General features: G+C 47.7%; 1 protein-coding gene across 1 annotated transcript in view; it reads right to left on the reverse strand.

Annotated features, from left to right (window-relative positions):
- The window catches only part of PLCB2 (phospholipase C beta 2), a 294,302-nt gene that overhangs the window by 69,222 nt on the left and 211,605 nt on the right, over positions 1-13,475 (reverse strand). The window contains exon 21 of the mRNA XM_063947515.1: positions 891-990. Within this exon, the coding sequence (XP_063803585.1) occupies positions 891-990 (100 nt within the window). The remainder of the gene's footprint in view (positions 1-890; positions 991-13,475) is intronic.

The following is a 13,475-nucleotide window of genomic DNA, read 5'->3' on the forward strand; positions in this document are numbered from 1 at the left end:
ATATGTTCATGTAAGTGTAGCACTGTCACTGGTGGAACCAACTAATGTGTGGTGTGTAGCAGCTAGGGTGTGTTTTCTGACAGAGGCTGCAGTAGTGCAGTACTCAGAGGGGGGCATTCCGAGTTGTTCGCTAGCTGCTTCCATTCGCAGCACAGCAATTAGGTGGAACAGCGGCACTTCTGCGCATGCGTATGGGGCACAGTGCGCACGCGCGTCGTACATTCACAAAAGCCGATGCAGTTTCACATAAGGTCTAGCGACGCTTTTCAGTCGCACTGCTGATCATTGAGTGATTGACAGGAAGTGGGTGTTTCTCTGTGATAACTGACCGTTTTCGGGGAGTATGTGTAAAAACGCAGGAGTGCCAGTTAAAAACGCAGGAGTGGCTGGGGAAACGTAGGCGTGGCTGGCCGAACGCAGGGCGTGTTTGTGACGTCATAACAGGAACGAAACAGTTTGAAGTGATCGCAAGGTAGGAGTAGGTCTGCAGCTACTCTGAAACTGCACAATTTTTTTTTTTAGCAATGCTGCGATCCTTTCGTTCGCACTTCTGCTAAGCTAAGATACACTCCCAGTGGGCGGCGGCTTAGCGTTTGCACTGCTGCTAAAAGCAGCTAGTGAGCGATCAACTCGGAATGAGGGCCAGAGGACCTTATTTCCAGAAGCAAAACTATTTTACAATATATTGTCTATGGACTATAATATATTTATTATTGAGCACAAAATAATATAGGATGCTATAAAAAAAATGGTTTGGTAAATAAATTAATTTACACTTTGAACTGACCCTCTGTCTCTTTATTAGATTTGGATTACTGGATATTGGATGTTAGTGCATATTGGTTGTTAGTTGATACTGGCATGAGAGTAAAACAAGACATGTACTACACCTGATCTGATGGCATCAATGGGAATGACCCGATGACCAATAAATTTCCCTCCTTCCTCAAATGCTGCAACTCTTAGAGAAGCCATTTCTGGCATGAGAATCTGGGAAGGAATAATCCGATAATTTACTGTACAATATATTTAGAAAAACACATATCCCGTCTATATTGTGCTAGAAAAATAATCGTTATGGCAGACTTACCAATGATAACTCTGTTTCCACAGGATCCACAGGATAACATTGGGATATGAGGTAGCGACAGCAGATTGGCACCAAACGATCAAAGCTTTTGGCCTCCCAGAATGCAACGGGCCCGTCCCGATATACCCGCCTCCTGGCTCAGGCAAATCAGTTGTTTTCCAAAGCTCAAGGCAGGAGCATCATAGAGAGCCCTAATTAGGCAAGAAGAACACACATGCACACACTTCCGTACAAGAAGGAAGAGGTTAGTGAGTGAAAGACTCCTCAAATCAGGTGCATCATGGTGGGAGCCCTGTGGATCGTGTGGATTAGGGAGAAATAGAGTTATCAACGGTAAGTCTACCATAACGATTATGTCTCTGGCAGGGTCCACAGGTTATCCACAGGATAACATTGGGATGTCCAAAGCAATTTAATGGTGGGGACGCTCCTGATTGGACAGGAGAATCCTTCGCCTGAATTCAGCGTCCTGAGAGGCAAAGGTATCAAAGGCATAATGTCTAATGAATTTGTTAATCGAAGACCATGTGGCTGCCTTACATATCTGTTCTACTGAAGCACCACATTGTGCTGCCCATGAAGGACCTACCTTACAAGTAGAGTGAGCAAAGACATTAGCCGGAACAGGGAGATCAGCTTGAGAATATGCTTCTGAAATCGTCATTCGAAGCCAGTGTCTGCTTGTCAGCAGGCCATCCTCTCTTGTGGAATCAGTAGAGAATGAAGAGAGTGCCTACTTTTCTGATGGCAGTGGTGCGATCCACGTAGATCCTTAAAGCACGGACTACATCCAATGATGCATCTCCCACAGAAAGGTCCGGCCCTTGTAAGGCCGGGACTACAATTTCTTCATTAAGGGGGAATTTAGACAGAAATAGACATCTTAGGAAGATACCCAGATTTGGTTCTGAAAACGGCTATATCTGGATAAAAAAAAATAAAAAAGGAGGGCGCCATAACAATGTCCCTATATCTGAAACTCTTCTAGCTGAAGCAATAGCCAGTAGAAAGAGAACTTTAGCTGTCAACCATTTAAGAGCCACTCATTTTAGTGGTTCAAATCGGGGAACTTGAAGGGCCTTTAGGACTAAACTTAAGTTTCAAGGCACTGTAGGAGGAACAAAAGGAGGTTGAATGCGCAGCATTCCCTGGAAAAAAGTGCACACATTCTGTAGGTTAGCAATTTTCTTTTGGAACCATACAGTCAATTCTGACACTTGCACTCTCAAGGAAGCTACCCTTAGACCTTTGTCCATTCCTGCCTGAAGGAATGCTAGGACTCTGGAAACTCTAAAAGACCTAGGGTCAAATTTCCGGTCACTGCACCATTGAACATAGGCTTGCCATATTCGGTGATAAATGCGAGCTGAGGAAAGTTTCCTTGCTCTGAGCATTGTTTGCATTACCTGTTGTGAGAATCCTCTTGCTTTGAGGATGGAAGTCTCGAGCCACGCCATCAAAGACAGTCGATATAGGTGCTTGTGATAGCAAGGACCCTGAGACAGTAGATCTGGATGTTGAGGGAGTAGAAATGGAACATCCATCAACAGCCTCTGCAGATCTGTGTACCAGTATCTTCTGGGCCAAGCCGGAGCTATTAGTATCATGGTGCCCCTTGCTTGTTTTGCCTTTTGCGTTACCCTGGGTAACAGGGCGATTGGTGGAAACACATAGGCCAGATGAAAGTCCCATCCCACTGACAGGGCATCCACAAAGATCGCTTTGGGATCCTTTGTTCTTGACCCATATGCGGGAACTTTGTTGTTCTGACGGGATGCCATGAGATCTATCTCTGGTAACCCCTACTTGTCTACCAGAACTTGGAAGACCTCGGGGTGTAAAGCCCATTTGTTTTCATGAATGGCATGTCGACTGAGAAAATCCGCTTCCCAGTTTAGGACTCCTGGAATGAACACTGCGGACAAAGCTGGATGATGAAGTTCTGCCCACTTTAACGTGTGACTTACCTCCTTCATTGCCTTTTTTCTGCAAGTTCCTCCCTGCTGGTTGATGTACGCTACTGCCGTTTCCCCTGAAGGATGTCCTTTGCCTGAATAAGTGCCATATGTATGGCCCAAAGTTCCAATATATTTATTGGCAGGCAACTTCCTACCTTGGTCCACTGCCCCTGAAAGCAACTCCTTCCTGACACCACTCCCCAGCCCTGAAGGCTGGCATCCGTTGTCAGAAATTCCCTATCTGATATCCAAAAGGTTCTCCCTTTGTTCAGATGGTATGTCTGTAGCCACCAGGTTAATGACTTCCTTACTTCCAGAGGAAAGACCATAGTCTGCGTTTTTATTGTCTGATGAAAACCATTCCATTTGAAAAGCATCAGACGTTGCAGAGGTCTTGAGTGAAACTGAGCATACGCCACCATGTCGAATGTTGACACCATCAACCCCATCACACGCATTGCTGCGTGAATGGATACCTATTGGCTGTGTAGCAGCTCCTGAATCCTTGACTGAATTTTGGATATTTTGTTCAGAGGTAAAATTACTCTCTGAAGACCCGAATCCAACACAGTCCCCAAGTGAGTCATCTGTTGTGACGGCAACCGTGTCTGTGCAAACGAGCTATTGTCTGGTGCAGTTTACACTGAAGCAATTCCTGAGATTGTGCCAGGATCAATAAGTCATTGAGGTATGGAAAAATTCTTATCCCCTGCAGAAGGAGATATTATTCCATTACCACCATCATTTTGGTGAATACTCTGGGAGCTATGGCCAGTCCAAATGGTAGGGCCTGAAACTGAAAATGGTGCTGGAGGATAGCAAACCTGAGGTAGCGCTGATGGGACAGTGCTATAGGAACATGTAGGTAAGCATCCTGGATATCCAGGGATACCATAAAATCCTCCAGTTCCATGGCCAAAATAATGGAACGTAAAGTCTCCATAAAAAACCAAGGCACCCAAATGTACTTGTGCAGCACTTTGAGACTGAGTATGGGCCGGAACGACCCATTTGGCTTCTGGACTAGAAACAGGTTGGAATAAAAACCTTGTCCTTGTTGCGCAGGAGGAACTGGAATTATCACTCCTGACTGAAACAACTTCTGAACTGCCTCTTGCAAAGCCCTGGCCTTCGTTTCCACTAAAGACGGGCTGAAACAAAAAAATCTTTGAGGAGGGTGTTTCTTGAAAGCAAACGCATAACCATGAGATACCGCTTCTTGCACCAAGGCATCTGTGGTGGACTGCTGCCAGATCTGTGCAAAATGAAGTTGGCCTTCCACCCATCAGGCTGATGGCTTATTTTCTGATTTGAAAACTGGCCCTCTGGTAACCCAATGCTTTTTAGTAAGCGCCTTGAGTCCTACTGGAAAAACAACGCTATATAAAATAGGATTTTAATACCTACCGGTAAATCCTTTTCTCGTAGTCCATAAAGGATATTGGGGAATCTAGTACGGTAGGTATAGACGGGGTCCAAAGGAGCCAGTGCACTTTAAATTTCTTCAACTGGTTGTGCTGGCTCCTCCCCTCTATGCCCCCTCCCACAGGCAGTTATAGGTAAAAACGTGCCCGAAGGAGAAAGGACATATATGAGAGAAAGAAATAGGATAACACTATGCCGCCGCCCACTGGGAGTGTATTTTAGCTTATCAGAAGTGCGAGCGAATGGATCGCAGTGCGGCTACAAAGTTTTTTTGTGCAGTTTCAGAGTAGCTCAAAACCTACTCAGTGCTTGCGATCACTTCAGACTGTTCAGTTCCTGTTTTGACATCACAAACCCGCCCAGCGTTCGGGCAGCAACGCCTGCGTTTTTCCAGGCACGCCTGCGTTTATACGAACACTCCCTGAAAACGGTCAGTTGACACCCAGAAACGCCCACTTCATGTCAATCACACTGGGGCCACCAGTGCGACTGAAATGCTTCGCTAGACCTTGTGCAAAACTTCATCATTCGTTGTGTTCGTAAGACGCGCGTGCGCATTGCGCCGCATATGCATGCGCAGAACAGCCATTTTTTAGCCTGATCGCTGCGCTGCGAACAACTGCAGCTAGCGATCAACTCAGAATGACCACCCATATCCCTTATGGACTACGAGAAAAGGATTTTCCTGGTTGGTATTAAAATCAAATTTTCTCTAGTAATTATAAGGGATATTGGGGAATCTAGTATGATGGGGACGTCCCAAAGCTTCCAGAACGGGCGGGAACGTGCGGAGACTGCTGCAGCACCGCCTGCCCAAACTGGGTATCCTCTTTGGCCAGGGTATCAAATTTGTAGAACTTCACAAAGGTGTTCTTCCCGACCAGGTTGCAGCTCGACATAGTTGCAAGGCCGAGACTCCATGGGCAGCAGCCCAGGAAGAGCCCATTGATCATCTAAAGTGGACCTTCAGAGACTCAGGAACAGGTAAGGCTGCCGACACATAGGTCTGTTGGATAGTAAGCCTAATCCAATGAGAAAATGGACTGCTTTGAAGCAGGGCAACCCTCCTTCTGCGCATCATAGAGCACGAACACGGAATCTGTTTTTCTGACCCAATGCCTCTGGAAGAGCAGAAGCATCAGAACTGTACGGAACCACAATAGGTTGATTCAGGTGAAACGCGGAGACAACCTTCGTCAGCAACCACTGTCTAGTCCAGAGCTCCGCTCTGACCTCGTAAAAGACCAAATACGACCTTTACACGATAAGACCCCCAATTCTGAGACACGTCGAGCAGAAGCCAGGGCCAGTAACATCACCGTCTTTCACGCGAGGTACTTGTCTTCTACCGTCATCAGAGGTTCAAACCGGGAAGACTGTAGAAATGCCAACACTACATCCAGATCCCAGGGTGTTGTAGGTGGCACAAAAGATGAGTGTATGTGGAGTACCCCTTGCAAGAAGGTCTAAACTTCAGGCAACACTGCCAATTTCTTCTGGAAAAAAAATGGAGAGGGCTGAAATCTGGACCTTAATGGAACCCAGACATAAGCCCTTATCTACACCACCCTGCAGGAAACGTAAGAAACGTCCCAAGTGAAACTCTGCAGGCGGATACGTGCGTTCCTCGCGCCAAGAGACATATCTTCATCTGGCAGGGAGGGAGACCGCGTATAGCATTGATCAAACTCCAACAGATACAGGAAATGGAGGAATTAACTTCCCTAATATCCTCTGGTACTCACAGGCGGCCCAACTGCGATACCTACATGACTGGATGCACAATGACAACACGTACACAAACACAGACTTAGATAGGGAATTTACACAAGGGGGGGATCTAATTACCTTTCTACATATGCATGATCGGGAGGTGTCCGAAGAGCAGAGGAGTAACCCCTTATTGTGGAACGTTAAAAAACTGTGGACAGGGGGGGCGTGGCCTGGCTAGCATAGAGGAAGGTCGGGTCTCTGCTGAGCTCCGGCTGGCACTGTATTAAAACCCACTTTTAGACCAGATTTGGAGGCCCACCGACAAGGGACTAGTCCCCTAAGCCCCACCACTACACCCAGCACCTGGAGGAAGAAGCTGCGGAATCGGGGGGGCCCTGCGTTGCCCCCTGCGGATTGCGGCCTACCTCCGCCCCAGAAGCCGGGGCCTCGATTTTGGAGCTGCGCCGGCGTTTCCTGGGACCCGGTTCGGCGACCCTGCAGACTCTCCCACCCACCTGAAAGGCTCTCCCTGGCACTGGGGGACTCACCCACCGGGCGCTGATCCTCGCAGGAGACCAGGGACCGGACGATCGGCGGGAGGTAAGGGCCGAGAAGTGTCTGGCTGGCAGCCGGCGGCCATCTTGCGGTTGGCGCCGCCCGGCCTTTAGACTTTACCTGGCCGATTCCCGGCCTCTCCAGGCGCCTGCCCTTCCTCCCCCGTCTCACACAACACTGCTAGCAAGATCTAGCAAGATCTCTTCCCCCGCTGGCGGGGATCGACGACCGGGAGTCCTCCGGTGGGCCTAACTCTCACTGATAAGCGGCGGCCATCTTGGGACTGGCACAGCACCCATCTCACTCCCTGACTGGTGCTGGCTGTAACTAAGGCTCCCTCTTGTGGCGAATACTGGTATAGTCAACTCAGCCACTATACTTATATCTCTATAACCCTGCCTGTTCTCATATCTCCTGAAGCCAGCACCTACTCCAGAGAAAGGCCGGCGGAATAGCTCTAGCGGCTGCGTGCGGCGATTATCATACCCCGCACCCAACACTCAGACCACCCCAGACACCACGAGATCGGAGACCAGAAGCACTCCCACTACCCTTGCCGCACCACCCTCGGGACAAAACCAGATCCCTTACTCCTCTGGATTAACAGGCCTGATTGTCATCCCGCCCAGCTCAGATCTGTTCCTGCAATCACATCCTCCGGCTTTATGACCTCAGTGACCTCCACAATGTGAGCGCTCTCTAACCTGTCTGTCGCCACTCATGCTTGTCTAAATAACACGTAATATCCATCAATGTGACTGAGCACCCCTGTTTCACTATTACCAGCCGATTGGACCCTCCCCTGAAGCACGTCTCTCCGAGTACTCTAAGTGCGCTGCTACTGACGAGAAATGGCTCCTACAAAAAAAAAGGAGACAATTCCCCCGAAAGTCGCCTACCCCTCGCGAAAATCTCTCCAAATCTCCCCGCTACAAAATGCTCCTTCCCCCTCCGCCACACTGGACCCCTTGGGATCTAGTGTCCTGTCCACAGCTCTCTCAGTTTCGGGAGTAGACTGCGAGTCGGATGCCCCCCTAACCGTGAGATTCCTCTGCCAGATACTTTCCGCCTTCAAGTCTGAACTCTCTAAAGATCTGACCTCTGCCATCCGTGAGGTAAAAACTGAGCTGATATCTCTGGGAGATAGGACGGATCATTTGGAACGCAAGATGGAGGAATTGGTTACCTCCCACAACGACGTACTCTCATCTCACGATCGCCAACAACAAGATCTAGATCAATTCAAATCCAAATTGGCAGATATGGAGGACAGATCAAGGCGGAACAACATCAAAATTCGAGGCATCCCAGACTCAGTCACCAACTCTGAACTGGAAGCCTACGCCACTGTCCTATTCAAGAAACTCCTCCCAAAGGCGGATCCCTCTGAACTCCTGATTGACCGCATTCACCGCCTCCCCAGACCCCGAACTGTCTCATCCGACCTCCCTAAAGACACCCTCCTTCGAGTACATTTCTTCCCAGTTAAGGAACGCATTATGAGGGCCGCTAGAGAATCCAAAAATTCAGACACTCTGGGGGGACTTCAGTTGTTCCAAGATTTCTCTGCCGCTACCATAGCAAAGAGACGTGCTTTCACCCCTATCACCCTTGCTTTGAGATCCCACGACATCCACTACCGCTGGGGATTCCCAGTTAAACTGATAGTCTCGTATGAAGACTCGACCTACATAATTTCCTCCCTAGATGCAGGTGTGAAATTATTGATGGACTGGGACATTTCCATCTCGAAGCCGTCTTCATCGTCTCGTGCTGCTAACGTCAGCCATGATTGGACGAACACCTGAATCACTGGACTGCCGAGCTGGGTCTTTTCGGAATCCATGCACCAAAACCTCCGAGTCACGGAGGCTGTAGACCTCCTCCACCCCTAGTGTGGGGAGTTGAAAATATCCTTATTATGCTCTTTTCTACAAATGCAATGTTGTGCCTTATTATAAGTTTGTTTTCCAGGTCTATAAGTTACGGGGTTACTCCCTCACATGTTGTTCAACTGTTGTTATATCTTAAGGGGCGACACTTTGCCCAGTTATTTACTGACACGTACTAATTACCTGCCTATGCCCTAGGGTGCATATGTTTCCTAATTAGAGAAGCCTTCAATAGATGCCTATGCCCTAAGGTTACTTTCTCAGAAGTTGTTTTGGAGTGGCGGCGCAGGTTAATCCAGCCCGCCTTCACCTTTTTCTGCACTACTGCATTCCCCAGAATTTTTTTTTCCCTTCCCCTGCAGTAGTCATGCAGGTCCAATATACCGGACCTTTTCTTTTCGTTGTTTACCTCTTCCTCTCCTGTTTTAAACCCGACCCATACACTTCCCGCATGCTCCCCTCCTCCTCAAGCTCCAGACTTGAATCATATCCCTGGCTACCAGTGCCTATTAGCACTCGGAGCAGATACGCTCCAATAGATCTCCATAGACCCCTCTTTCTCATGTCTAATATAGACTTCCAATGTTGAACCTTATATCTCTCAATGTCAAGGGACTGAACTCTCCCAACAAACGTAGGCTGGCCCTCTCCTTCTTCCACCAGCAAAAAGCTGATGTCGTAGCTTTACAAGAAACCCACTTCTCTTCTGTTAATCCCCCCCTCTTTAAAGACAGCCATTTCCCAGTGGGGTACTATGCTAATGGCCCATCCAAAAGAAACGGAGTAGCCATCCTTTTTAACAAAAATGTCTCCTTTTCCCTACACTCTCAACTTTCAGACAAAAATGGCCGATATATTATCATAACTGGCCTCCTCAATGACAAACCGGTTACCCTGGTATCCCTATACGCTCCTAACTCTAACCAGGTCCCCTTTTTGCGAAAATTATTCCTCACTATACGGAATGCTCTAAGGGGATCTTTGGTAGTTTTGGGGGACTTTAACCTTGTTCTAGACCCTAAATTGGACAAGTCCCGCCAATTCCCCCAGCCAGTTCCAACCACTATCTCTGGCCCCTCCCTAGCCTTCCGCAACCTGCTTGCAGAATTCGATTTATACGATGTCTGGAGGACACAATTCCCCTCAGGTCGAGAATACACATTTCACTCCCTTGTCCATAACTCCTACTCCAGAATAGACCTGATTTTATGTGATAAATGGTCTCTCCAGAGAACTAATAACGTAGATATCTTACCAATCACATGGTCGGACCACGCCCCAGTTCTCTGGAAATGGAACCTTCAGGGCAACTACAACCCTCCCCGACAATGGCGCCTTTATCCCTACCTACTAAATAACCCTTTGTCTAAAAAAATAATCTCTGACTCTATTGACTCCTATTTAACCACTAATTCTCCCCAAGATACCTCTCCTATCAATCACTGGTGTGCTTTTAAAGCCGTCACCCGTGGAGCCGCCATTCAGGCCGGCGCCACTCTCAAAAAACAAGCCCTTCAAAAGCAGAAGACTCTGGAGGCTGACCTGTTAGACCTTGAGACTAAGAATAGGGCCCATCCCTCCAAAACACTTAAAACTGAGATCTCTAATGTCCGAGGACAACTACAAAAGCTACTCCTCGCACGCACCCAAGCGGCCTTGAATAGAATGCACCACAAGTTTTACCTGCTAGGAAATAAAACTGGCAAAATGCTTGCGCGCAAACTCCGCGTTCAGCAAGCCAGAAATAGAATTAAATGTATTTATTCTCCCACCAAACAAAAGATCTTGAACCCAAAAGATATAACGAACCAATTTGCAAGCTATTACGCCAAATTATACAACTTAGCAACTGACCCGTCCACCCCACAACCCTCCCCTCCGTCTATTTCGTCCTTCCTAGATGACCTTTCCCTCCCTACTCTTACGCAGGACCAGCTCTCTTCTCTGAATGCCCCTTGGTCGGCGGATGAAATCTCTACAACTATTAAATCCACACCCAGGAATAAAGCCCCCGGCCCAGACGGCTTTGTCTCTGACTTCTATACTACTTTCCATGACGTCCTCTCTCCCCTCCTGACCTCGCTATACAATACATTCTCAGATCGAGGCTCCCTTCCCCCAGAACTCTTAGAAGCGCGTATTGTTACTATTCCTAAGCCCGGCAAAGACCCCGCCCACGTACACAACTACCGACCAATAGCGCTACTAAACTGCGACATCAAACTATACGCCAAAATGATTGCAACACGCATTAACAAATTCCTACCCTCACTGATACACCCGGATCAGACTGGCTTCGTCCCTGGGAGACAAGCGTCTGACAACACACGTCGGGTCTTCAACCTGATAGACTCCCTATCTGAAGACCAGGGCCTTCTCTTGCTTTCGTTAGACGCAGAGAAGGCTTTTGACAGATTAAACTGGACATACATGCGCCAAACCCTCCTTAGATTCGGATTTAGGGATCGTATCCTTTCCTCTATTTTAGCGTTATACAGCTTCCCCACGGCCCGGGTGTTCAATGGAGGCTTCCTATCCGACCCTTTCCCTATTACAAATGGCACCAGGCAAGGCTGTCCCCTATCCCCCCTGATCTTCGTCCTATCAATTGAACCCCTAGCAGCTAAAATAAGAGACAATCCCAACATTCCGGCGATTCAGTTCGGTTCATCCCTCCATAAACTGAGCCTCTTCGCAGACGATGTCCTCCTATTTATCTCCAACCCCACTACAACGCTTCCAGTCTTACACTCTGTCCTAGAAGCCTTCAGCCTCGCTTCTTACTATAAACTAAACACTACTAAAACGGACGCCCTCCCCTTCAATTTATCTCACTCCACCCCAGCACTCCAAGCTACCTTTCCATATAACTGGCGAACTCATACAATTAAATACCTGGGTATCAACATCCCTATCTCCACTACAGACGCCTTCTCTGCCAACTTAACCCCCTTGATGAAGTCATTAGAAGCACTTACGAAAGCCTGGTCATCCTATGAGGTCTCTTGGCTAGGACGAATGGCGGCATTTAAAATGTCCCTACTCCCTAAACTAATGTATCTCTTCCGAACTATACCATACCCCTTCCCAAAGAAAGCCATCCAAACCTGTTCCTCTATCATGACTAAGTATATCTGGTCTGCAAAACCACCCTCAATGGCTCTTTCAAGAATGACCTTGCCAAGAGCATTTGGGGGTCTTAATATACCTAATATTCTTCTATACCAAGAAGCCTCCCTCCTAGCCCCCATTAAATACTATTTCTCAACCCAATTGCACACTGGTTGGATGGAGCTGGAGCAAATTCGATCAAACCCAATCCCCCTAGCTGACCTTTTCCGTATCCCAAAATCGCTCTGACCTACGCAACCGTCCCTCCTTCCCTCCACGCAAGCTGCTCTACAAACCTGGGACTCCCTATCGACCTCCCTAACATCGCCCATTTCCCATATTTCCCAGATATCCATCACCACATTAGCATCGATGATTCCACATCTCAACCTATCCAAATGGAGACGCGCAGGAGTATTATCCCTAGGAGACCTCCTCGATGGACTTTCTCTAAAATCTTTTTCTACTCTCCAGTCACATTACTCTCTTCCAGCTACAGAACTCTTCCACTATGTGCAAGTAGCACACTGGTGGAAGACGATTCCTCCTACCTACGCAACGCTCCACACATCCTCACATACTCTCTTTTCTCGTCTCTCCTTACCAGATTCCAAAGGCGACATCACATACTGGTATAAACTTCGGATTACCCCTACCTCTCCTTCCAAGTCAAACGCCCAAAAGAAATGGGAACAGGACCTGGGAAAAACCCTATCTCCAAACGACTGGCGTCAAGTCTTTTTAACCTCGCACTCCATGTCCCAGTGCCTAAACCACACTGAAATGCATATTAAACTAGTGAACAGACTATACCAAACCCCAGACCGAATACATAAATTCTGTCCCTCTCACAGTAATAAATGCTGGAGACTATGCGGCTCGGTAGGACATGTCTTCCACATATTCTGGACGTGCCCAAAGATCACTAAATACTGGTTAGATGTATTTGAGCTAATAAACAAAGTTCTGTCCACCCACCTAGCTCCAGACCCAACTCTAGCATTATTACAAGTCGTCCCAGCTTCAATAACGCCACCTGCCAGATATGTCCTGGGCCACATCCTGATAGCCGCTCGAGCAAACCTAGCCCAAATGTGGAAACAATCCACTCCCCCTACCCTGCTAAGAGTTATACATAAGATAAACCACCATTTCCATATGGAGACAGATTCAGCTTCCTCCTCCCCCAACTTCTCTTCCCTCAAAACGCGCTGGCTCGCATGGCAAACCTTTATTTCCTCGATTGAAGGGTCTCAATATCTTCATAAATCCACCTCACCCCCACTTAGTCCATTCGGGATCTAAAATACAACACCTATCATCACACCCCCCATTACCTAGGCAGTTACACCTTCCCCTCCCTGTTAAGAGTCGACCCCTACTAGATCTCCCCCCAATACCATCTTCTAAAGCGTACCTATAACTTCTGCTCAACAGGATTAGGCCACTACTACCTTACTGCAATGTATAGTTTTTCTATATGTCCCAACTTCTCTGTTCTCTGATGTATTATGTATACAAGGCTCCGATGTAACACTCCTCCAATTCTAGTCTGGACCCCTATTCTCCCCCCCCCCTCCCTCTTTCTTCTACATCCCTACCATACCGACCCTTACACTGTGTTGATGTATCACCCCCCCTTTTTCTTCGTTCTGTACCCCATAAAAATGTTTATCTTTTCAATAAAAACTATTGATTAAAAAAAAAAAAACTGTGGACAGATATGAGACA

The sequence above is a fragment of the Pseudophryne corroboree genome, chromosome 12 (genome assembly GCF_028390025.1).
Source record: "Pseudophryne corroboree isolate aPseCor3 chromosome 12, aPseCor3.hap2, whole genome shotgun sequence".
In the NCBI taxonomy this organism is placed as follows: domain Eukaryota; kingdom Metazoa; phylum Chordata; class Amphibia; order Anura; family Myobatrachidae; genus Pseudophryne; species Pseudophryne corroboree.